Consider the following 24220-nt stretch of genomic DNA (forward strand, 5'->3'; position numbering starts at 1 on the left):
GATGTAAACAACAGACATGGCGACACCCGAGGAGGTTACTAATTTGTTAATTCTGAGGTCACGGCAGAAAAAGCGACAGCTTTTGTGTGTTCGGTGGACAGAACACACCGTCTGCACGGCCCCCACTCTGTTTCTCCAACATGTTCCTCCGTGCACGGACGGTCCCGGACTTGTTTCCATTTAGTTTCGCAGGTTTCCACGTCAACTTCTGAAATGAAACTTATCTGTCGCCAGCTATTCTGACAGGCATGTTTGTCAATAACACGTTGTACTGATGTGGATATTGCGGAGTTGGTTTATCAGCTTGTCTTTAAATATTTCCGCCAGTGTTCACCCTGTCACGTCCCCTCTGCCTCTACACTGCCACTACCGGTCATGTGCGCACTACATCTCCTGTACAAGTAGTGTTTATTTTTGAGAACGTGCACAGCCAACGCCCAAAACAGACGTGTGGCAGCCATGATGCGCACGCGAACACGTAGTTAAAAGCATGTACAGTATATCTCTGGCTTAAGGGGGAAACAATAACATTTAGATAAAACTATGTGAGACGTTCTGAGGGGAAATGTTTTGTGTTTTTGTTGAAACAATTCAAAGTTAAAGGAGCTGCAATAAGTTTTCCAGCTAAAAAAGGGAAGCAACCACTTGTTAAATCTTACAGTGATTTGTCAAGCCTATTAATATTGTTTTTTTTTAATTCAAAATCACTTACTGAAAAGTAAATACTGACTGAAGCTTCCATATAAATGTAGTGGAGTAAAAGGTTCAGTATTTACCATATAAGTTTAGTGGAGTAGATGTAAAAAGCACCATAAAGTGTACTTAAGTACACTATTTCCTTTCTGTCCAATTTCTGAGCATCCATAGCAACTTTTCCATCCCACTTATAGAAGATTCAGCTGTACACGTTTTAGAAATACCTTCATCCTTCATGGTAATCACTCAGTGCAACTTTCTTTAGTATAATAATCATCCTCCAAACCTCCTCTGTGTAATCAAAGAGGAGAGGATACTTGGGCAGAGTCACTGCTCTTTAAGCTAAGCCATCATTTGGTGCGCACGTAATCAGAGACTAAAACAATCTGTTTATAACATGACTACTAATTTACCACAGAGTGACGCCAGCCACACGACTCCCTGCATCGCTGTGTGGTCGTGCTGACACACACCAGCACACACGCTTGGTTGAGGATGCCGAAGATAGTATTCAGTGCATTATGTGTCTAGGTTGTTTGCGTTCATGTGTGTGTGTGTGTGTGTGTAGTTGGCAGCTGAGAGCCGTGTGGAAAGGTCTCGAGGGTGAGAGGTTTTTCCAGCCAGACCCAGAGGCGGCCGGTGTCCCACATACATCTAGTTTCCTGAGGCGGAAAACAACAATCTGACTCAATGGCTGACCTTCTGTGTACATTTAATGTGCTGCAGACCACATTGTCCATGTGTCACAGTCCGAGTTATTCAATCTCCTATTCTAGCTCCTTTAAACTCAGTAAAATATTCAAACCCAGGGGTCCATATACGGCAAGGACTTAGAAAAAACATTTGACATGAAATTTGCAAATCTCATAGGAACATTATAGCATTATTTTTGAGTCCACCTGTTGAATAGCGGCCGATTTTTTGCTCTCTTTTGACAGTTTTGGTCTCCACCATCCTCTTAGAGAATTAGCGCTTTAGTTGCTAAAATGCTAAACTGTATTTACAAAAGTGTCGCTAATGTTTGTGTCACGTCTCCTGGATAGTGAAGTTCCCTTTGTCAGCCTTATGTGTCACGTCTGTTTTCGTGTTTATTTCGATTCTCACCTTGTGTCTCGTCTCAGATCATCCACTTTCCCTCCTGTGTGATTACCTTAATGTGTTTCACCTGCGTCTAATTGTCTCCACTCACTCAGCGTATTTAGTCTCTGTGTTCCCCTCCTTCTGTGCCAGTTTGTCTTGTTCCAGCATTCCCTTTTATTTTGTAAGCCTAGTGATCTGGCCTTTTTGTGATTTGGGTTTTTGCTTGAAGTTGTTTGGATACCTCTGCCTGTGTTTTTAGGATTACCTGTGTACCAAACAATTTCTGAGAGTTTTTCATTTGGGTCCTTGCCTCGGTTCAGTGTGGTATTTTGAGGTTTTTCCACTAAAGAGAAGTACGTCTTACAACAATTTTGATTAAAGCAGTGAAAGTGAAGAAAAGTAGCAAAGTTAAGGGTCATAAATCAAGACAGTGAGCAGAAAGAAGCTAAACCATGGAGACTTTTGTCTGTGGGTTTGTTCCTCTTTCACATTATACCACTTTCCCATCTAAATTTAGCACCTTATAGATGCTGATTTCTCTTTTCCCACTGCCAGTGGAGTATACTCCTTTCGGTCTTTTCTGCTGCGTCTGCATCTGACGTCACACACGTCAGGGTTAGTAAACAGTGAAGATGTGACAGTGGTTAGGTCTTAATTGTATCTATTACTCATTCAGTCTGTGTATCAAACTCGGCGCCGACAAATTTGGAAAGATTTTTCGTGCGCTGCTTGTTGTAGCTGAGATGACAAGGAGACGCAGAAGTTACCGACGGCGCACAGCATTGTGCCGGAAAGGGGGCGGACACTAGCGAGTCGACACAGGTTTTGTGTTCCCATCAATGCTGATCGGAGCCGAGGCGATAATTACCCGGGTCTACTGCAGAGTCATGTGACCCGGGTCTGAATGCTGATTGTAACCTTTCCCACTAAGAAAAAAAGCTGAGTGTTAGCAGGTTTTTAACCAGTGCGAAAGCGGCTTTAGAGTCATTTGATTCATTGTTAATGTAAAAATATTGATTTGAGCACCTTTAACTTGAAAACAAACAGATTGTGTTCCCAATTTGATGAACCAGTTACACTTGCCGACAGAGAAACAGAGAAAAATCTCATTCTGTACACTTTAGATAGACACGCTCCAGGTTTTCTCACACACATATACATAATGCATAGTCAGGCCTTCTGTTCATGCTGCAGTAGCTGCTCTGTCTTTGTCAACACAGGCAGAGATAAGCCTCAGTTGAGGCAATGCCTGCGTGATAAGATTAAAAGATTGCGTTCTTGCTTAATCAAAAAAATTATAATCTGGAGCATCTTTCAAATATTTAAAGGCAGGCGTGTAAAAACTTCTTCTGTCTGATTAGTGCGAGTAACAGGATTGAATCATGAAGCGCTTGTAGCTATCGCTCGTGAATGGTGTTTGCTCATTTAACACAGACACTTTAAGTATTTAAAATCAATGTTAATGCAGCACGGATCAATGTCACTGCTGCCCGTCTGACTGAAACGAGCTGCAGCTGTTTTATTCAGCTGGATGTGACCAGGAGAGGCGGGGGAGGGGAGAAATGACTCGAAGGAGCTGATCCTGAACCCCTTTTGACCTTATTCAGTCATTATGAAGGCAGGTCTTCTGTTTTCATATAAACAAGGTGCTCAGGTTAAAGACAAGCAAGTCTTTGTGTAACCGACTTCTTTGTGTCGGCCATGAGACTGGAGAGGACCCTCAGGAGTCTGTCACATTGCTGACATGAATAAAAGCACCTGATGCTTTCACGTTAGCCGCCGGAACATTGTTGACGCTACCGCTTTCATTCTTCCTCTGGGAAGCGATACTGAAAGGATTAGCTTGTGTGTTTGTGTACAGAAAGTTGCGTAGAAACAAACACAACCAGGTATAGCTGCACTATAAAGGTCCATGACATGTTCCTCAAACAGCTGCAACCTTATATGATGCTAATACGTTAGCGTGACAAATTGAGCTAACCACAAAAATGTCACTTCTTGTTCCAAGGTGTTTGGGGTTAGTTTCTGTTTTAAGCGGTGTTGCTAGGGCTTAACGTTTGAAAGTGACTCCTCAGACTTAGTCATCAGCTCGGGGATAGATAAAGATGTAAACAAATCTCTGTGACACTCTGTGACTCTTGCTTTCAGAGCATTACAAAACATTTTAATACAACTAAAGGTCCTGCGTTAACGTTGTGTTACTTTTACTGGAAGTCTTGCTCTTGTCAAAAACTCATCCATCATTCACACGAGGGTTCAACTTTAAAGAATAATTGTTTGCAGAAACATAAGCGAGCAATTTGGGCAGATTAGATCTTCAAGCTATAATTAAAAAAACAATTTGAGAGAATGATTCACAAGAATATGAGAGGGCATGGGGAGGAGTTAGCCACAGCTGAAACGCATCTTTTGTCTTCCTTTGGTAGATTTCTGAGATATTTTTGTGAAGCCTTGAGCACATAGCATGAGAGCCGATGGTCACATCAACAATGTATTTTCATTGCTCAAATAATTGTGAAACCATGACCCTGACTGTGACCGGCTTCTCGAGTTTTCTGCCTGTGTTAAAACAGCTTGGAGAGTCATTTTACTGCAGACCACAGGCAGAGTCACACACAAACTGATAGATCCACACAGTGGTTCAGCGTGATTAATGGGCTTGCTGCATCTTTCTCTCACTAACAAGGAATTCGCTCTGTTGCTTGTTTGAACACAACAACTTGCAGATCAGTTATGTTGTTTATAAAGCAGAAAGCTTCATGTGCCAAGTTCCTTTTTTATGACAAAAAATGTGTGTGTGTCCTGCACTTCTTTGACAGATAAAATCAGTTAAAGATGAAAATTAGACATTATTTTTCACCTCCGTGCTGAGAATACATATTAATATACCAAAATATAAAACATCTGCTTTTAAAGCTGCAATTATCAAGATTTGACAGAACAAGTGAAATAAGTTCATGAAATGGGATTACTCGCAGAGACCATCTGACAGATAGTTATCACCTGAGTGTGCAGTTCCTGTTAGCTAAAAAAGGCTTTTAGCATCATCTAACTTATCATTTAGCTCTTATTGCCCACAGCTGTAGTGTTTCGGTTGACTCTGACCACTCTAATGAGCATCATCGCAGCATTTCTAAAACTTTTTCTAAAAGGCACAATTCACTAACTTTTCCCGAGCACCAACAGAGCACAGAAAGTTAGCAACTAGCTAGTGAACATAGCGTAGCATTTAGCAGCTAAAGAGCCTTAACCAGAGCTTTAAACAAGAGGGAATATTGGACCTACTTACTCAAGTGGGCGAAAACACTTTTGAATTTATTTGTATTTTGCTCCAACTTTTAGTGACTGCACTGTAGCCAATTAGCCAAAAGAAGGTGTTAAATGCACAAGAGAAAACAAGCTGAAAAATGAACTACGGTTTTCTAAAGAAAGTCAGTAAGTGGTGTGAAAAAGTCAAAGTAGTAAGAAGTTTGTTAGAAGGGAGTGACCTGTTCAAGTACTGTATAATTCGGTGTATAAGACGCACTTTTAATACATTATTTTTTCATCTATAAAGTGGGCTGCGTCCTATATTAAGTTGCGACCAATTTACCAGTACGAAATTCAGAGAGAGGTATTTTATTTTGTTACGGTATTTTACCCAGACGATGGCGCTATAATCTAGCTAAAGCTTCGTCACGGACATGCCGTGCAGCTGCCACCCTCACAACAATCAACGTTACTGTAGGCTGAGCTCAACTACCGCACCGTTAGCTAGCAGGATTGCAAACTCGACATGGAGAAAACAGATGGTAGGCTGTAATTTGTGTGTTTTGAATGTGTTTCAAATTAAAATATATTAATAGTGTTGAAATAACTTGTTTTTATTCGTAAATAGTTATATAAAACCTTTTTCCCTCTGGCATACCCCCAAAAACAGACCGCGTCTTATATTTTGGTGCGACTTATATTCCAGATTTTACGGTACATGGATCGATAGATTCAGGTGATGTTGCCACTATTGACTTCACCTTTCATTCTGTGTTCACGAACAAAGTCCAACAACCAGATTCATATTCAAAGAGGAAGTTAATGAAAGTCATCGGCCCTTTGTGTCTTATGACTTTGAAAGGAAGCATGATAACTCTTAGGAAACACTAACGCAGAGAACAAGCAGACACTCTCATAATGATAGTCAAACAAATATTTCTTTTTGACAAATGGCAAGGCTCATATGACACCACTGTCAATGAATCATGCGGCTGTAAATGACTGTAATATTAGACCCTTCCAACAGAGAAAGAAAGTAGTGTTTCATCAAATACTTTTACATGACCTTCAATTGTTTCTCATGAATGCGACCGGAGCGGTTCCAAAACCAGCAAACTCTGCATGTAGACTTGAATCAGAAACACCAGCTCAACCTCATTTGGCTTCACCCCTGCCTGACATCCCCTGAGAAGGAATCACTTCAGGGTTTGAACTAAGGGGGTTACACATTGGTGACAGGCTTGGCGGCCACAGACGTAATTGAATAAAGATTCTGGTTGTTCTTAAATCCCCGGTTTTAGCCTGTGGGTCTTTGAGGTGGGCCCCAGAAATCTGAGGAATGAGAGGCCGTCCCTGTGCTGTCGGCGCTGCGGACACAGTTTAATCCTGCACCGCTGGGAGAATACTGATGAGAAGTGCTCGGACTATAGAGGGGAGGGCATGTGTGTGCGTGTTGGAGTGTTGAAAGCATTGACAAGTGCTGGGCCTTGAACCTGAAGGACCCATGCTCCTATAATATATTTATGGGAGGTGTCAAACAATATAGCGGTGGTGATATCTGAAATACAGCGGGCAGTGACGACATGTACAAGTGAGAGGTTTCAACAAGCTGATACACATCTCAGTCCTCCGCCTGTGAACAGCACAAACACAGGAGTGGTCCCGGGTGGAGTTTTGCTGTGATGTTGTGTTTAAATACAGGATTACATCATCACCTGGACATGTGAGGCATTCTGCGTCTTTTAAATAACGTCCTGTCGATCTTATCAGAGCTATATTCGTCATGGATTGTTGTCGTAATAAGCGGCACAATTGATTGTGTTGTAAAGGTCACAAAAAGGCGTACACCGGCGTTTTTCACCGGTTCACACCTCCATTAAGCCAAAAGCTGATGACTCATTTTTTACCAACTTCCAGTCAATGGACTACTTTTCGTTTTGACAATCACCAGCACCTTGTTTAATCATTCACTTTCTGTTCAGCATTAACAGGAACAAAAATATGAACACAATGTCACTCATTTTTTAATGATGCTTTTATTGTTGAAGGATGGATATGTTGAAACAAGATTTTATGAGATCAGACGTCAGTGTGGTGCGGCAAGTCATGGACAGCCAACTGCTGCCATCTAGTGGCTATTACATAGCATTACAAATACCTTGTTTGACTCACAGACCCTTTGCTCCTATCATCAATAAGCTTTATTGCATTGATTTGGATAATTGTGTCATAATTACCTTTTCAGATGCTTAACAATGCTTCAGTTCATGAGGGCAGTGCATTTAATCTGTAAAGGTTTATTTGCATATTGTGAACGTGATCAATAACTAGAATAAAAGTTAAAAAAAAAGGTGTTTTAATGTCGGTGTATTTTTCAGTTGCTTAGTTTGAGCCATGTGGCGGTGACAAAGCTTCTTCCAGTAATCTAAAGAGGATAGGTGTCTCCGTGTTTCAATAGTAACACGCAAAGCTACAATTGTTCCAATAAACCCAGCTCATGCCCTGTTCAGGTGGAAGAGCACAGGCTACGACCTGACACACCACAGGCCAGACAGCCTCTCCACTCAGAGGGCCCGCTTCCACAACAGCTTCTTTCCAGCCACATTCACACCCCTTTTCCACCGAAATTAGCGCATTGACGGGGGGTTTTCAGACCTGGGAAGAACTGCTAATAGATGCTGATTGTCTCTTGACTCATAGCACAGGACATTAAGGTGGGAAGGAAGTAGCATCTCCCCACCTCACCTACTTGATGGACAGTTAACTACCTCACAGTGCAATAACAATGTGCAAAAATAGTTCATAATAGGGATGCACGATATTATCGGCACGTTATCGGTATCGGCCGATGTTGGCTTAAAAATGAACTATCGGATATCGGCCAACACTCCAATATTCGCCGATATAATTAACCGATAAAATAATGGGCTGCTGCATACTTGATTAAATGCCCGACCTCGGCGCAATGTCCCTGGCGCGAAGAAGACCTGCGCGGCGCAGCGTGATGACATCACGTGTGTCTACCTGCAGCATGAGAGAGTTAGAAGCCAAAATGTCCGTGGTGTGGAAGTTTTTCAAAGTGTCTGAAATAGATAGCAAAACTGCTATTTGCAATGACTGCTCAGCTTCGGTGATGCGAGGAGGAGCCAAGGCAAAGTCTTTCAACACTACAAACTTGATTAACCATCTCAAGACCCGTCATCACGACCGTTGAAACAAATGTGATAAGAGTATCGCCATTATACTGTACGCTAATTCCAATACAGAAGAGAGTTGATGATCTCTGCAATTAGGTGTGCGGGGAAAAAAATATCGGTATCGGTAATCGGCTAAATGAGTTGTAAAATATCGGCATATTGGATATCGGCAAAAAATCCAATATCATGCACCCCTAGTTCATAATGGAATGTGCAATAAGGGATGTGAAAAACATTCATGTGCAGTAATAAGTGTGTAAAGTTTTCTCTGGACAAAAGTACATATTGTTTTTTGTTGTTTTATATAGTGTCTCTTTTTGTCTCTTATGTGGGTTTTTTTTACATACACATATACTTTTTATTCACATTATTTTATTATACTTTATTTATTCTGACGTTCTCCTACCTTTTATATTTTGTAAAGCTGACTCTAGGAGCAACGCACACAATTCCCAACGTACCTGTACAGTTGTGTACCTGAGCAAAAAGCAATAGACATCTATTCTATTCAAAATCCACTTCAATATAATAATTATTATGAGATTAAATGTTGATAACAGGTTTAAAGTATAAAGTTAAAGAAGTCAGAGACAAAAAAAAGCTAATATTGAGCCACCACCAGGTGTCATGCTCTCGCCACACAGAAGGCAGCTCTACATAGTTCACACATGGTTCATGTCAACAGTCTTCAGAGCATATGCCCTGTGTACAGTAGTTTGTCTATCACCTACAATGTGATGACATCAAGGTGAGAAAGTTTACATACCCAGCATGCACTATGTAATGTGTGCTATTAGGTTGACACCTACAACCACCAAACTTGCTGTTATGCAAGTCACTAGTCACAGCACACTCTGTCCCTTATCAGAGCACCCTAAGGCAAATCAAATGACGTCATGAACAGTACAACCAGCCTGTAACAAATTGTTGCTTTATAAAAATGCATGATTGAACATGATTTCTAAAGTTACTGTGGAATCAATGATGTTGCACTGACATCTGACATTATAATAATGACTACAGACATTCACTGGAAGTCTACCAGCCACACCCTCCTGTTTGCACTGTCAGTCTGTTCAGTTTACTGTCGCGCTTTACTGCAAAAACATGAATGGAGCTCTGTGTGAGCAGGTCATCTGGTGCTCACACTGTGACGGCAGATGTCTATTGTTGTGTCAACATTTACTTTAAGTTTCTGTGTGCTGTCAAGCAAAGTAAGAGTATGTTCCAATGTCAGATAACAGAGTAACTGGTGATTAACATGTTTGGAGTTTTTATTGATAATCTACATCTTTATTTTTTTAGCTTTCCTGAACAACTAGATATTTAAGTTCAGGGCTGATTGTAAAATGGATTTTTGCACCTTAATTGAATAAAATAAGGCTCCACTTCTCTCCACTTCCGTTCAGATACTTGGGAATGGCTGACTAAGTAGGGAACAACCACTAGTAGCCTATTCAAACTAATATTTTAAAGCATAATTGATTAACAGATGCAATATTATCAAAATTAGGAACGTAATATATACTTATAAGAAGATCATTAACACTAAGTATGTTAGTAACGGTTTGTTTTGGTTTGGGGTCTGTTAGCTTTCCAAATCCTGTAGCATCCCCTCGCGAAGCCACACTCTGACACGTGATTGGCTCGCCGTGCTTCCGCTCCTCCAATCAGAAGGCAGCTCTGACTCCGCCTGCCACATCACTGGCATGGCGGAACACGGAGCAGGAATTCCGCCTATGCGCTGATGACAGCGTCGTGGAGGGGGTTACATCGATAATGACCATCCTCTGGCGATACAGGTCTGTTGCCCAGCGACGAACGGCAATCCCACTAGTCAACTGACCAGCTGGGAGCAACTTGGCAGCAGCAGGGCATCCGGAGACACACAGCTGTTTGGGCCACCGGCTGGTTCAGACTTGACAGACCGAGCGTTTCTGCTCTGATGCTCTGAGTTGGACCGGTGCCTTTCCCCCACTTTAACTCATCGTTTGGGTTAACTAGTTCCCTGTTGTTGGAGAGTGGCCGAAATAAGACAATGGATTTGCTCGAGGTGCTACATTTGGACGAGCTGTCCCACGGACTGGCAAACTTGTCCATGTTTCCATACTTTGACATGGCGCACTACATCGTGTCAGTCATGGCTCTGAGGGAGCAGCCAGGTAAGAAAGTGACTGGCGCAAAGTTCAAGCGCATAACTGTTTTTTTCCATGCACGGCATTTACAGTTATCATAGTTTTGTAGCAAACACCCAACCTTTTTTAAAATTGTTTTGCAAAAGTTTGACCTAGTGACAGCTGAACTTCGATTATAAGCCTGCAGCTATTCTGGTATCATAAGTTTTGCACCAGAATTCCACGCAGCCAAGATGTTGCAAGTTAACTGACTACTACAACACATTTAGAGGGAGTAACTTCAATGAAAAAAATAATACATTTTATTCTGCTTCCTTTAGTTATGATCTTGCTTTGTGTTAGGGACGTTCAAAAAAAGCTAAACATTTATCAAAACAAATTTAAAAGCTTTTTGACTCATAAAATCTTTATTGTTTTTTAATGTAATGTTCTTTGTCCTTTACTTATACATTAACATGTACACATTAGTCTCTCCATCCTATAAATATTAGTAGTGAGACAACAACTCCTCAAAATAAAAAAAAACTATACATACTCGAAAGCGATAATGAAGTTAAAAGCACAACTTTTTGAACTAGTTTCAATGTTAGCTGAACATTGTAACCATATTTATAAGTAGTAAATGGTTATTACTGATGAATATGGTTATTAAAAATAAAAATAAGTAGTCACAGATAAGTGGACACACTTATCTGCCACAGTGACTGTATAGTTCAATCTAATTCATCAGTAAAACACTGCTGGCGGAATTAGCCACAGCAGCCTGTACATGCCTTGTTCCATCTGGGTGCTCAACCTCATTATTTTTCTGGGCAATACTTTAGTGTTACATTTCTTTAAACTATATTTCAATACAAGCTGTCGTTAAAATCAAATTGAATCACTATAGTTTATGTTTAGAGCTTGTTTATTGATTGCAAAGTATTAAGCTGCTTCGCTAAAGTAAAACCAGTAATATAAAAGTATAATAAACTCCATGACAAGGAAAAATACAGAAGTATTATCACCTCAATTGACTATATTATTACTACTAGTGCATCAAAATGATGAGCTAAGTCTAACTGCTTTATTTACAGTTGTGTATAGCTGTCGACAAGGACGATATTTGCTTCTTTAATAAAGAGTTGCAGGAGTATGTAATTGAACTTAAGTGATGTTTAAGTACCTCAGGACTTGTATAAACACATTCAGTTACATTCTAACACTTGATGTAATTGTAATCACAACTTTTTATGTTAATAGCAGAACAAACGTCCTTAAACTAAATATATTTCTATAACAAAATAACTTTTTTTTATCACTGTTTAAAGAAAATATCCTAATGGTCCGAATTACTGAAATGAAACTTTCCTGATCTGGATTGTTTCATCCATATTGCAGCTAACAGTTGACTACAATAAAGCTTTCAAAAGTGACATAACCGGCTGATCTCATTGATAAACAATCTGGAGACAGTCGTCTGTCATTACTTCTCCTGTTGCTCATGTTTGCCCTCATTGTTTAACTGATAAACCCACTATCTAAGTTTAAAGACTCCTTCTCTGAGCCACAGTCGATTGTATCAGCTCTCACCAACGGCCGGCACCGAGCCAGCTATGTTATGTCACGGGGATAGTGGCTACAGAGACAGGTGGACTTAAACTGCACACACACAAACGCACAAGAACACACACACAGTCCATTGTAGTCCCGCCGCTGAAAGTCTATTTTCGAACTTGCCTTGCAAAGCATCTGAGCTGCCGCGACCTTTTAACCCCTCGTCCTATGCTCCCATCTATCTGCAGCTGAGAGGCAGATACACACAGAGAGTAAAAATATGGACAAACAGTATGCCAGAGGTCAGTAAACACAACACAGAGTACTCATGTTTTCCCTGTGTGTGTGTGTGTGTGTGTGTGTGTGTGTGTGTGTGTGTGTGTGTGTGTGTTTTTGAGGAAATGAATCGCAATGTGGAGGGAAAATTATGATGTGCAAGATAGCTTAAAAAAGCTGCCAAGAGGAGAGCAAAAACAGTTAAAACATCAGGATCATTTAAAAAGAGATCAAATAAAAACAAAATTAAAGTCAATATATAAAACAGTCGGGCAGTCGGCTCCGGTTCTTCTTCTCTCAAAAAGGAAAGGAATGCCGTAAACCTTTAACCCTCCCTCTCTTTTTCTCTTTCCTGTGCTAAATCTTCCCTTCCTGCTCTAAACTGCACCCAGTGTGAGAGCTCAGCGCTGGAGCTGCTCAACACTGTAACAGATGCACAATTAGCATTTAAAGTTTATCCAAACTATTCCAAAGTTTCAAGCTGGATAACACATGCCTTATTATTAAGCATTAAGACCAAACTAGCTGTGTGCCAAGCGTTTCAAAAGAACTTTCCGGATCTTTTTACATGTTTATTTAACTGTCACCACAGATTACTGTGGAGTTATTTTGAGCAGATTTATAAACATTGTTGTGAGTGGATTGAATAGGACTCAGGAGGACAGGGACAGAGAAGAGGAACAGTGGTTGCGTGTCAATCAGTGGTCCGATCCAAAAATAACCAGAGATAAGCCACTTTTTCTTCTCTGGAGCTGCCTGCAAGGACAAGACAGAGGGAAAGAAAGGTCTGAGAAGGGCAATGGAAATCGAATAATTGGCAAAGGAAGAGGATGGGATGAAGTTAATTTTAGATGAAGAGAATGGAGTTAGGGAATAAAGAGAAACACCTGGGAGTTTGTTTCAGACGAGAGGAAGGATGTCTTCGATAATATGTGTAGGTGTGTACAGTAGGAGTAATGTGGTCCTGGTTAAGCCTTTAAACTGCGTCTTAACTACTAGTCTCAACCAAAGTGTCCCAATCCAGGAGCTGCAGCCTTTGAAAAACGCATTCTACCAAGGATGTGCCATGCATAACCTGCGTAGAATGTTACAGCCGAACTGGTCTACGGAGGATTTCCTGTTTGCGTCAACAGCTATTCCCACCTTTACCCTTGCGTCACCAAATGCCACTCCTGTTGCCTTGCAACAGGTAGCTAGCAGGCTAACTAGCTAGCATGACTAACGTCTGTTGGTTAGTTTCAAGGACCCTTTCGGTTTTTTTTAAGCATGTGTAACGCTAGCTATTCAATTGAGTTGCCCCGTTAGAGTCCGCCATCTCGTTTGAATTTGTGCACAATGAATCTCGGGATACATAGGGCTGCGAAGGATGCACCCAATGGATCCTTCGTGACCCGGGAAAAGGGGGCCGCATCTGAAGGGAACTTTGAATTGGGACAGCCTTGGACGCGCAGTTGTGCCGCAATCGGCCTTCAGATACGGCCTATGTAGCCTGCAGCCCCTGAATTGGGACACAGCTTAAATAAAAGGGTGTTTTGTATACCAACGTTTTAAGGCTTGAAACCTTTGGCCTTAAGGTAGTTGCCATCTTGGAAATTCAGGGCCAGGAAGTGACCATATTTGGACGAGAGGGTGGATACATTGCTACACCTCTGTCCTTTTTTAATTGCATAATAGTGATAGCAACATCCTAACACATTGCCTGATTTATCATCTATTTGACTCTAAGTGGCGCTATAATTTACAAAATAAATCATCATGCTATAATAAAGAAGACTTGAAACTAACTATTGATAGCATAAACTCTTTGGTAAATGTTTTATTGAAGTAACAAATCAACCAAAAAGTCAGCCCTTTTTCTCATCTGCGTCCATAAAATCTGACCTCTTTGGACCGTTGGAGTCTCCCCCTGCTGGCCATTTGAAGAATGCAAGTTTAAGACACTTAAAAGACTTATAGAAATAGGAAACTTTACAAGTGGCCTTTACTTAACTTTTACTAAAAAACTGGTGTCAGGATGATAGCAATCATGTTAGCTGGCTCTAAAAGTGAAAGCTGGGGAAAGAGGAGAAGATAGATGAAACAAATATTATTCCTTTCTTTACCTTTCAATTTTTTAAATAGACAAGGTGAGAAAAACAATACAGAGAAGCTTAGAGAAAAAAGAAGTAAGTTACAGCTGTTGTGAGGCCTGTACTTCTCTAATTTGACTTGTAAATGTGTCTCCTTTGAATGGAAACCCCAAAGCAGGATGTGAATGTGGTTTAGGTGTGTTTGTAGCCCAGCATTTCAGAGCAGTTCAAGCTGATTTTCAGTATGTCAGAATAAAAATGTGGATTGTTTTTAGACCAAAGAATGACCACCTCTTGATGTTCTCCTTTACATTTGGCACCCGGCCTATCAGGCTCAAACACAGGCTGCAGCAGTGATGACATAGCAACTTTGTTTACTCTGTAAGAAATGTGTGGATCTTGTGTGTCTGCTAGAGCTGCTGTAAGAACAAAACAGAAATACTGAGCAGACATGTCAGGACTCATGTAGGCTGAGACTCTTACAGTAGAAAACGTTAGTCAGGGTGCTAGACTGTTGGCGTATTTTCTAACCACTCTTTCCTATGTGACATTTAGGTGCAACTTCCTCTTTTTACTCTGGGAACTAGTTTCAGCCATAACCTTTCATTACAACAGACCTGTGGTACGAACAAACAAACAAAAAAGGGTTGTTGTGCTGCAAAAATCAAATGCACACATCTTTTTTTTCCATTGTGCTTTTGAAGCTGCAGCTGGCAGTTATTTCTGGCGTGTAGCAAACTTTTAAAACAGTGAGGGGTGACCCAGGGGGCACGAGAAAGTTGAGAGATGTGAGGTAAAGCTACGGTTGGAGATGAAAGGAACAGGTGCACACCGGTCCTCTAACAAACAACAGGAAGTTATTTCGGTTAGGCCTCGCTCACCGACTCAGCGGTAGCTTTGCCTAAGACATGCTGATCATGGAGCCCATTTCAAACACATAACACATGAGTGTCTCAATTTGCATCAACATCTCGAGCATAACTCCAGCACATTTAAACATACAGATATACCGCACATACTTTTAGATTGAGTGTGACTTTCACTTTCCGAGGATATAAATGTCTCTGAAAAAAACAAACGTCCATAAATCTGCTTTGTAGAAATAACTGAAAAATGCTACTTTTTATAACTCCAGAACTTGCCTGACAAATATTACATTTTTAGATTTTCTTCACCTACAAAGAAATGTTTTGATAGGTGTATGGAGGTACATGGGTGCACTGCAAATAGGAACTGCTGATAACTTAATCGAACACTTTTTATGATGCTTTTTTTCTAAATGTAAACAAATATAGGGGAACAAATGTAGCTTAAGTGTAACCTACTGCTAAGTAACCGACTGAGTCCAACAGCATTGTTCTTCCTGTTTAAACCCCCAAAGCCCCTTAATCATGGGAAATGTAGTTCCAAATCTAAGTGGATGTTTTCAAGATAATCCAAATGTCCACTTAAAAAAAGGTCTGTTCATTGTAATGGCTCATCCCAGTGTTTGGCAGCAACTGAATTAAACCCATTTTGTTGCTCAGTAGTTTAAACTATTGAACAGGCTTAGACAGATTAGGCTGTCTGAAAAACACATTCTCTTGTTCTTAATAACGGAAGAAGAAGTAGTAAGCAGGTTTACCCAAAACTGTACCCAAGTAAAACTCTGAGCCGCTTTGCTTTACCTGAGAACTGTCACTTTTTGGCACACAGTTCTTCTTATTATGGAGTATTTTTATGGCGGTGGGTGGAAGGGGTGGGAATCACAGGGTAACTAACGATACGCATTACGATACGCGATATGCGATACGATACAATACGATACACGCTACGATACTATACGTTACTCGCTACGATACAATGCGCGATTCGTTACAATACAATATAATACGATACAATAACAAACAAACTATGATACAATACGAAACACACTACGATGCAATACGTTACACACTACGATACAATCCGCGATACGATACAATACGATACACGCTACGATATAATACGTTACGCGCTACAATACAATGCGCGATTCGTTACAATACGATATAATACGATACAATAAGAAACAAACTATGATACAATACGAAACACACTACGATGCAATACGTTACACACTACGATACGATATGCGATACGATACATGCTACGATACATGCTACGATACACGCTACGATACACGCTACGATACACGCTACGGTACACGCTACGATACAATACGTTACGCGCTACGATACAATCCACGATACAATACGCAATACGATATGCGATACGATACAATGCGCTACACGATACGATACAATATGATACGCACTACGATGCGATACACGATAAAATACAATATGCCATACGTGGCACAGGATAAAGATAATATCACAATACAGCGAATCTGCGATACTTTATGTATTGCAAGACAATCGTATAAATGATACATAACGATGTGATTAACTTCGTCTTCAGCCAGTTAATTTCCATCCACGTTACCCTCATTCATGTCATGAGCTACAATGCAAGGAGTCGTGAAGTAGTGATACAGTGAGTCCAAATCGCAGGGAAATCCGCCAGAGTGCCATATATTTGTAAATTAAGATATCAATATTTGGCACCAACCTATCGATAGGTGTATTGCACGAGTCTGGACCACATCATCAGCCTTTATCAGAAGATATAGTTCATCCTACCTGTCCTTTGTTTTCAGCATCAGAAATGATTCAAGACATGTATTGTCACTCGGCTATACAAGTACAGCTGTGTGAAATTCTCATCCTGGGAGGCTCCAATTAAAAGGGTTAATATCAGATATAAGGGAAATATAAAATGTAATAAAATAAAACATATTAACAAAAAAAGTAAGCAGTAATAAATTAGGTATTGGGAGTGAGTATTGCACAAAAGGTGTTTAATTACACTTGTGTGGTGAGGTTTTATTTCAAAGTCTTGAACTGGTGGAAAAAGCAGCTCCTCAGTCTGCAGGTGTGTGCCTTTAGGGACCTGTACCTCCGACCTGAGGGCAGCAGGGAGAACAGGCTGTTGTGAGGGTGCGATGTGTCCTGGATGACCCTCATGGACTTCCTGAGGCAAATGACAAAGTTTCTAAATATCTTTCAGAACTGTGTAGAACTACAAAATGAGTCGTGATGTTAATTGCCTCAAAAACGTTTCCATCTTCTTCTTCGAGAAGAAGTTAAAAAGTGAACCAAGCACAGTGAATCCAGAGAGTGCTCTGAGTCCTCCTGGTTTACCGATCTCTCTCCAGGAGGCTATAATCTGTCTGTAATCCTCAGATTACCAGGATGGGCCTGTGTACGACCAAAGTGACTGTGTACTGTTGGCTCAGTGAAGTGCTACCTGTACTTAACTACTTCTGCAAAAATAGAGACAAAACTTAAATCATAATTAAACGAAACCGTTTCTCTCATAGTGAAGATTAACTGAAAGAACATAATATCATAAAGCACAGTAGTTCACGTGCTATTTGAGCTGCCTTTAAGTCATGTTTTGTGGATTAAGAGCGTAACAGGTTTCAGTGGAAAAGGGAATACAGTGTTCTCTTAGACAGAAGGAGCATTGAGCAGCTGATGGTTATCTTCAGCGAACTGATATCATTTGTAACTGTAAATGTCGTGCCTCTGCTCTGCACTTTGTACTACAAACCAAGAAGCAAATAATGTACCAGCGCTTGTCAAACCTGCCTCTCTTTGTTTGCTCTATTTGTCAATCTTACCAGTTAATGTTTAAGCAGTGTGAGGGGTTGATAGAAGCATGCGTCAGACAGGTAAAAGGCCAAAGTATCAAACTGCAAATCCCTGATATGATAGCGCTAAACTTGTTGCTAAAACACCACTTTAGACTAAATGCTCATATACACAAAGCCTCATATAATTACAGTTATCAGTCCCATGTTTAATGCTTATTATGGGAAGCATGATTTCAGGGTGTTTCCGAACCCATAAGAATACATTATGTTATAAAAAATACCCCCTACAGTGCTCATGCTGATTAATTTGCTTCTGTTCTTGTGCAGGTGCTCTCGAGGTCTCCAGAGTCAGCCCTTTAGCCTGCTGGTTCAGCTCCATGCTGTTCTGTTTCGGGGGAGCGGTGCTGTCTGCCGTCATGCTGGCCGAGCCAGTTGTCGCACCTTTGTCCAACAGCACCAGTGTTCTGCTTGCTTCCATCATCTGGTGAGTTACCTGAGACTGGAAACATTTAATTTGTAGGTAGAGGAAAGAGCCAGAGAGGAGGGGAGGAAAAAGTGACAGGATTAGTTAGAGGCTTTGTGAAACTTTGGCACAAAAATGATGCAAAAATAATCAGATTGAACTTTGAAAAAATGTGAAACTAATTAATTTCCTGCAAACAGAGCTTGAAATTGGGGAGAAATTCACTGACACAGAGAGTTTATTGTAAAGTTCCACCTCTCAATAGAAAGCCTTTGGCCTCCTCTACTGGTGGCACATATAATTACACTCCTCTCACAACAAAACCAACACTGCCCTCTTGTGGTAAACACAGGTATATGCTAGAGACTGGCAGGTGACACTAAAAAAGTTAAAATGTTTGCACTGTATTTGATCCATATGTCTCTGCAGGTACCTGGTGTTTTACTGCCCCATGGACCTGGTGTACTGCTGTGCCGCCCTGCTGCCTCTCAGGCTGGTGCTGTCAGGGATGAAGGAGGTGACCAGGACGTGGAAGGTGCTGGGAGGAGTCACCCAGGCACACGGCAAATACAAGGACAGTCTGCTGGTAATGGTTGCCATCGGCTGGGCTAAAGGTCAGGAGCTCGTGCTGCATGCTAAAGGATTTTTTATGATAACAGAGAAACTATTCAGTATTAAATATTTCTCACAATTAATCTATAAACCCTGTGTCTTTATTCTCCCCCCACTAGGTGCTGGAGGAGGTCTGATAAGTAATTTTGAGCAGCTTGTTCGAGGCGTTTGGAAACCAGAGACTAATGAGCTTCTTAAGATGTCTTAGTAAGTTTTCCACAGGAATCTCTCTGATTTTTGTGCCTTTAAAACGACATTTTTTAACACACTGCAAGTTTTAAGAGTTTAATTTGAAATTTAAAGGAATAGTTTGACCTTTTATTTATATTTATACTTCTTACTTTGCTCGGTGCAGACACTCCTCTCAATCTTTGCTGTAAACGGTGTAACACAAACCCCCCTTTTTGAACTAATAAAAAAATACATTTATTTCAAATTTGCTGTAAAGATAAGATAAACTTTATTGATCCCCCAAAGGGGAAATTAACTCGTTACAGCAGCTCACAAAACTATTAAATAAAGCACTCAAGTAATAAAGAAGACACAAAGTAGGTGGCAATAAAAAGATTTAAAGATATGACAATATAAATGTTAACAGTAACAAATTCATTAACAAACTATTCACACTACATTTTTCCTTGTCAATAGAAGCACAGAAAATAGTGCAGTCATGTTTTTAAATCAAAACACACATGGTGTGTAGCATCATTAAAAAACAAAGTGATAAAAACAAAAAACAGTGGATTTTGTTTTCTTGTGTAGAGCAAGAATTTTGCTAACATCCATTGTCTTTATGCCAAGCTAAGCTAACTAGCTCCTGGTTGAATGACATCAGTGCTGTAACAATATTTCACTCTGCCTCTCAGTCAGAAAATGTCAAACTATCCCCTACTAAACATGGAGACTAAACAAAGTTGAGGATAATTACAACTGGCACTTATATGTGTATAAAAATCTTCTCGAACATCCTTAAAGGGGCCATATTTGCATGGGTTTCACATTTTTGGGTGTTTATTGTTCACAATGAATGAGCTTTTCCAGAATGACATGTTTAAAAAGGTCGCCTCTGAAATGGGCCGTTCAGAACATCTGCAGGTTCCTATGGAGAACCTTGCTTTCGCTGACTGCCATTCACCTCAGGCTGCCTTCTTGCACTAGCTTGTAGTCAAGTCTTTGTCAAGATTTCAGCTTACAATTTCGATACCTCCTGGTGATTCTAGCTCGTACATATAAGGCCGAATAAACGCTACTAGAGCAGCCATGTTTTCTACAACTTTGGAGTGACAGCGCAGTGCGGCCGCTCCCCCAGGTGGGACCGCACATGTCATGGCAGAGGTCTGACCTTTGAATGACAAAACGGCTTGTTCGTTTCAGGAGGAAGGAGAGGAGAGGAAAATAATTAAATTAAAAAATGTATAGAATTTTTAAAACGAAACAAACTTCACCAACATGATTCAAAAACATGTTGGAATAATGGAAAATTGATTGCATGAAAGCTAAAATATGTCCCCTTTAAGGCGACAGTAAAGCTAGCTTGTTTAAATCAATCAAGGAGATGAAAGTCAACTTACAGTGATGACGTGTGTCTCCAGTTTAATTAATTTGAGCTTAATAAATCAAGCATTTAAGTTATTTTTCAAATGTTTTACCCTCACTATTCTGAATAATTTGATATATTTTTTATCATACATTCAAGCAATTTCACATGCTCATCATCGGCCTACGGCCTTGTGCCTACGACTGAATCACAGCCGTGCTGATATTCAGTTTAACATCACGACTTTGAGTCTGATATTGTTTTTATACAACAGTTATACAAGCTGCAAATAGTCGTAAAATGTAACAATCAACAACAGATTTCTTTTTGCTCAACAAACCCAACTAGTACCACAACTTAACTGAAACTGGACTTTTGTTGCCGAGCAACCCGAACATTCTCCGGCACTCTGTGTCTACAGGTGACCACAGATCAGCTGTTTTTTATCATGTACATTTATCTGTTTGTTTAAATGTATCATCAACCAGTGAAATAAGAGCCTGCTGTGTGACTCAGAGGTACCAGCTTGATCAGTGTAGGCATACATGATCTGCTGTAAGGTTAGTTAACAGTATTCGGAACACTAGGCTGAGGCAGCGTGATTCACAGAGTGAAAAGTCCCAGTGATGTTATACTGTGTATCAGCACCCATGGAATGCCTCTTATCCAATCAGATTACTTAGTCGGAACTAATTGTTGTATAATATCTTGTTTGTTTAGCCCCACTAAGATCACCCTGATTGGGGCGGTGCTGTTCGCTCTGCAGCAGACCCACTACCTGCCTCTACAGAAGCACCACCTCATGCTCCTCTACACCGTCTTTACCGTCGTCAACAAGGTCAGTCCGACTTTTTTGTTGTGTTTGTCACAAACGACACTTTGACCTTGAAAATATATATAGAAACAAAACAGGAAGACTTGCTTCAACCTGTTTTTTTGCTATGGAAGAGGGAAGTATGTAATTAAATTAATTGTTTAATAATTAGATCTAAACTTCAATATAACAAATGTTTTGGTGGCGTAGCTCGCTCCAAGTCTGTGCTGTCCTGTCTTCTAAATGACCTTTCTCCCTCTGCTTTTTTGAAGTTTTAGCTGATGTGACTCACATTAGCTCGGTATTACCCGTAGGGCTGAGGCTTTTGCATCATTTTCATCAGCTTGCATCATCCTCTCTTCTTTCTCTGGGAAACTTGTGCTCTTGACTGAGACACAGATAAATCCACCATGTCTTCTTTCAACTCTCATTCTGTTAGCTCCCTCTGACTCTGATCCGTCAAATTAACGCCGAGCCATTTCATCAGATTTAAAGGGCTGCATCCAAACCTGCTATTTATTATTTTGTCTTCTTGATGATGCAGATTATATTCTCTCATACTAGAATGGGAATTAAATTCTTATATGTTACAATTGCTAATTGTGTTTGCATATCAACCACTTTACATTGAATTTCCATCACAAAAATGAGAATTACATATGATTTGCACGTATCAAGGCATATTTTCCAATGTCATTTGCTACTTGAAGGAGACTTGACCTCCTTAATAACACTTTATTGTCCCTTTGGGGCCGCCAAGATGTACACACAACTCTTACATATACATGACACAAAGAGCAACCCTTGCAATCATTTAAAGTTGTGTTTCTGTCCAATCATCAGGCTGCTTTTTGGTATGTGTTTGGTCTCCACCAACTCCTGAGAGAAATGTTTGGCTCGTTAGCTGTGTAATGCTCCTTTATTTTCACGGCTAGTTGCTCTCTGTGTCCAACATGTTCTAACCATAGACTGTATTAAAAGATGGACGACATGACAGCTCCTTAAAAGTGAAGCCAAAACATTTGGAGCGCCCCCTGATGACTGGCTGCAGTATAGGTCATAAAGCCCGCCTCCTCTATGTTAACAGATGGGACATGAGTCAAACTATAAAATCAAAATACAGACCAAATAAATGTTTCTCAAACATTATTTCTGTTATTATAGTTAGTTCTTATCATGCTGATTTACGTCCAAGTGTTTATTTTTCTGACAGGTTTATTTTTAATTAGTTTTATGATGCTGTAAAAAAGATGATTGACAGCTCTGTTGACAAATTCGGCTCCTGCAGCCGATCTGTTCCTGATTAGCAGAGTGGAGGAGGAACGGTGAGAGGAAGCGTAACTAAAACAATCACTACAGTCATTGAAGTTTACATATCTGTGAACGTCTGCTTCAGACCAACACAAGAAGCTGTTCTGCTGTTAAACACGCTGACATGTGGGATCCTACATTATACTTGGTTCCCTTTTGTGAAGCGGTTTTTAAACCAGTTGGCTAAAAAGGTCACCTGAAAATAATGCAGATAATGGTGGTGAGAGTAAACCAATACAGTAAAGAAGACAATGAGTTAAAAGATACTTTAAAGCTCCACTGAGCTGAGGGGAACTGCAGTGACTCACAGCTGCTATGTTAAAGGAATAGGACAGTCACACATTCTGTCCTTTCCGTTTTGTTTCTGACACATGTATTTTCTCTTTTTCAGTCAAGGATGATGCTGACGGGTTCCTCCGCCTCGCCATTCGCTGCCATCGAATCGGCCGTCTACAAGACCCTCTTCACCGGCTACTCCCCTTATGCCGCCCTCACCGGAGAGGTAAATGAGCCTTGTATGGATAACGGCAAACCCAACACGACAACCTCCACCGCCGCCGCCACAAACAAAGACTCCAGCGAGAACGGAGCGGCCGGGAAGCGCACCCCGGCTTCTCCCGTGAAGACACAAAGTGACTCGCTCAAAGCCAAAGACGAGTCAGAGAGCGCCGAGACGACAAGCTGCAAGAAGACCGACTAGTCAGCCTCTTACCCCGTAGCGCCTTTTCACCTCTAAGCCAGGTTGTGGAGTCATTTCTGATTCAGATTAGTCGTGTCAGGACTTCTACTTTGTGACTGCTGAAATAGAATTTCAACAAGAGCTGTCTCCAACAAACCCTGCACCTTATTGTGGGATAATCACCCCGTCCTTAAAGTACTGTGATATTTCTGCTGTTGGATGTGAGAATCAAACTATCCTTGAGCTGATCGCACACTAACAGTACATAAAGTGTAGCTTAATTTTTAATATATATATTTATAATAAGTACAAACTTATAATTCTATCTCTGGGTTTTGGGAACAATGCTGCGCACCTGCTGCTCTATGAATCTTATATAATCAGCTTCATGTAAATGCTGTATTTCCTACTCTGAATTAATTTTATAAAAGAGAGATTTTATTCTATCACACGCAGATATTTTATTCTATTTATACTAAATGATTGCACTCTCGAATGTTTGACATTTCAAAACAGATTGTATCATGTTCTGCTTCTTTGGCGAATGCTTGAATCACATTTGAAAGCATGAAAATAAAAAAGTTTAAATGCACTATAACATTTCTGATTCCAGTCTCACTTTTTCAGATTTAACTATATATAATAAGTATATATACATATATATAGTTAAAGGGCTTAACAGATCATTAACCGCACTTTAAGATTCATATTCCCCTCTCTATTAGCGGTGAGTTAATATGAAGCAGCACAGCGTCCACAAGTAACCTCCTCTATAGGCTGGAAGATTGCATCAGTGTAACATCAGCACCTGATTGATACCTCACCCTCTTTAAAAAGCTGCTGGAGAGAGATCCCCCAAATCCCCCTCAATTCTCATCTATGTAACC

At 40.5% G+C, this 24220-nt stretch overlaps 1 protein-coding gene across 1 annotated transcript; it reads left to right on the plus strand.

Annotated features, from left to right (window-relative positions):
* Positions 1–9958: 9958 nt before the first annotated feature.
* tmem38b (transmembrane protein 38B) lies at positions 9959–23920 on the plus strand. The gene is made up of 6 exons (XM_069673609.1): positions 9959–10384; positions 18245–18401; positions 18810–18994; positions 19112–19199; positions 21250–21367; positions 23046–23920. The coding sequence occupies exons 1-6, from the start codon at positions 10261–10263 to the stop codon at positions 23352–23354; spliced, it is 981 nt and encodes a 326-aa protein (XP_069529710.1). The 5' UTR covers positions 9959–10260; the 3' UTR covers positions 23355–23920.
* Positions 23921–24220: the final 300 nt, after the last annotated feature.

The sequence above is a fragment of the Semicossyphus pulcher genome, unplaced genomic scaffold, assembly GCF_022749685.1.
Source record: "Semicossyphus pulcher isolate SPU_LCO1_2020_fin unplaced genomic scaffold, fSemPul1.0.p SCAF_22, whole genome shotgun sequence".
NCBI classification, from domain to species: Eukaryota; Metazoa; Chordata; class Actinopteri; order Labriformes; family Labridae; genus Semicossyphus; species Semicossyphus pulcher.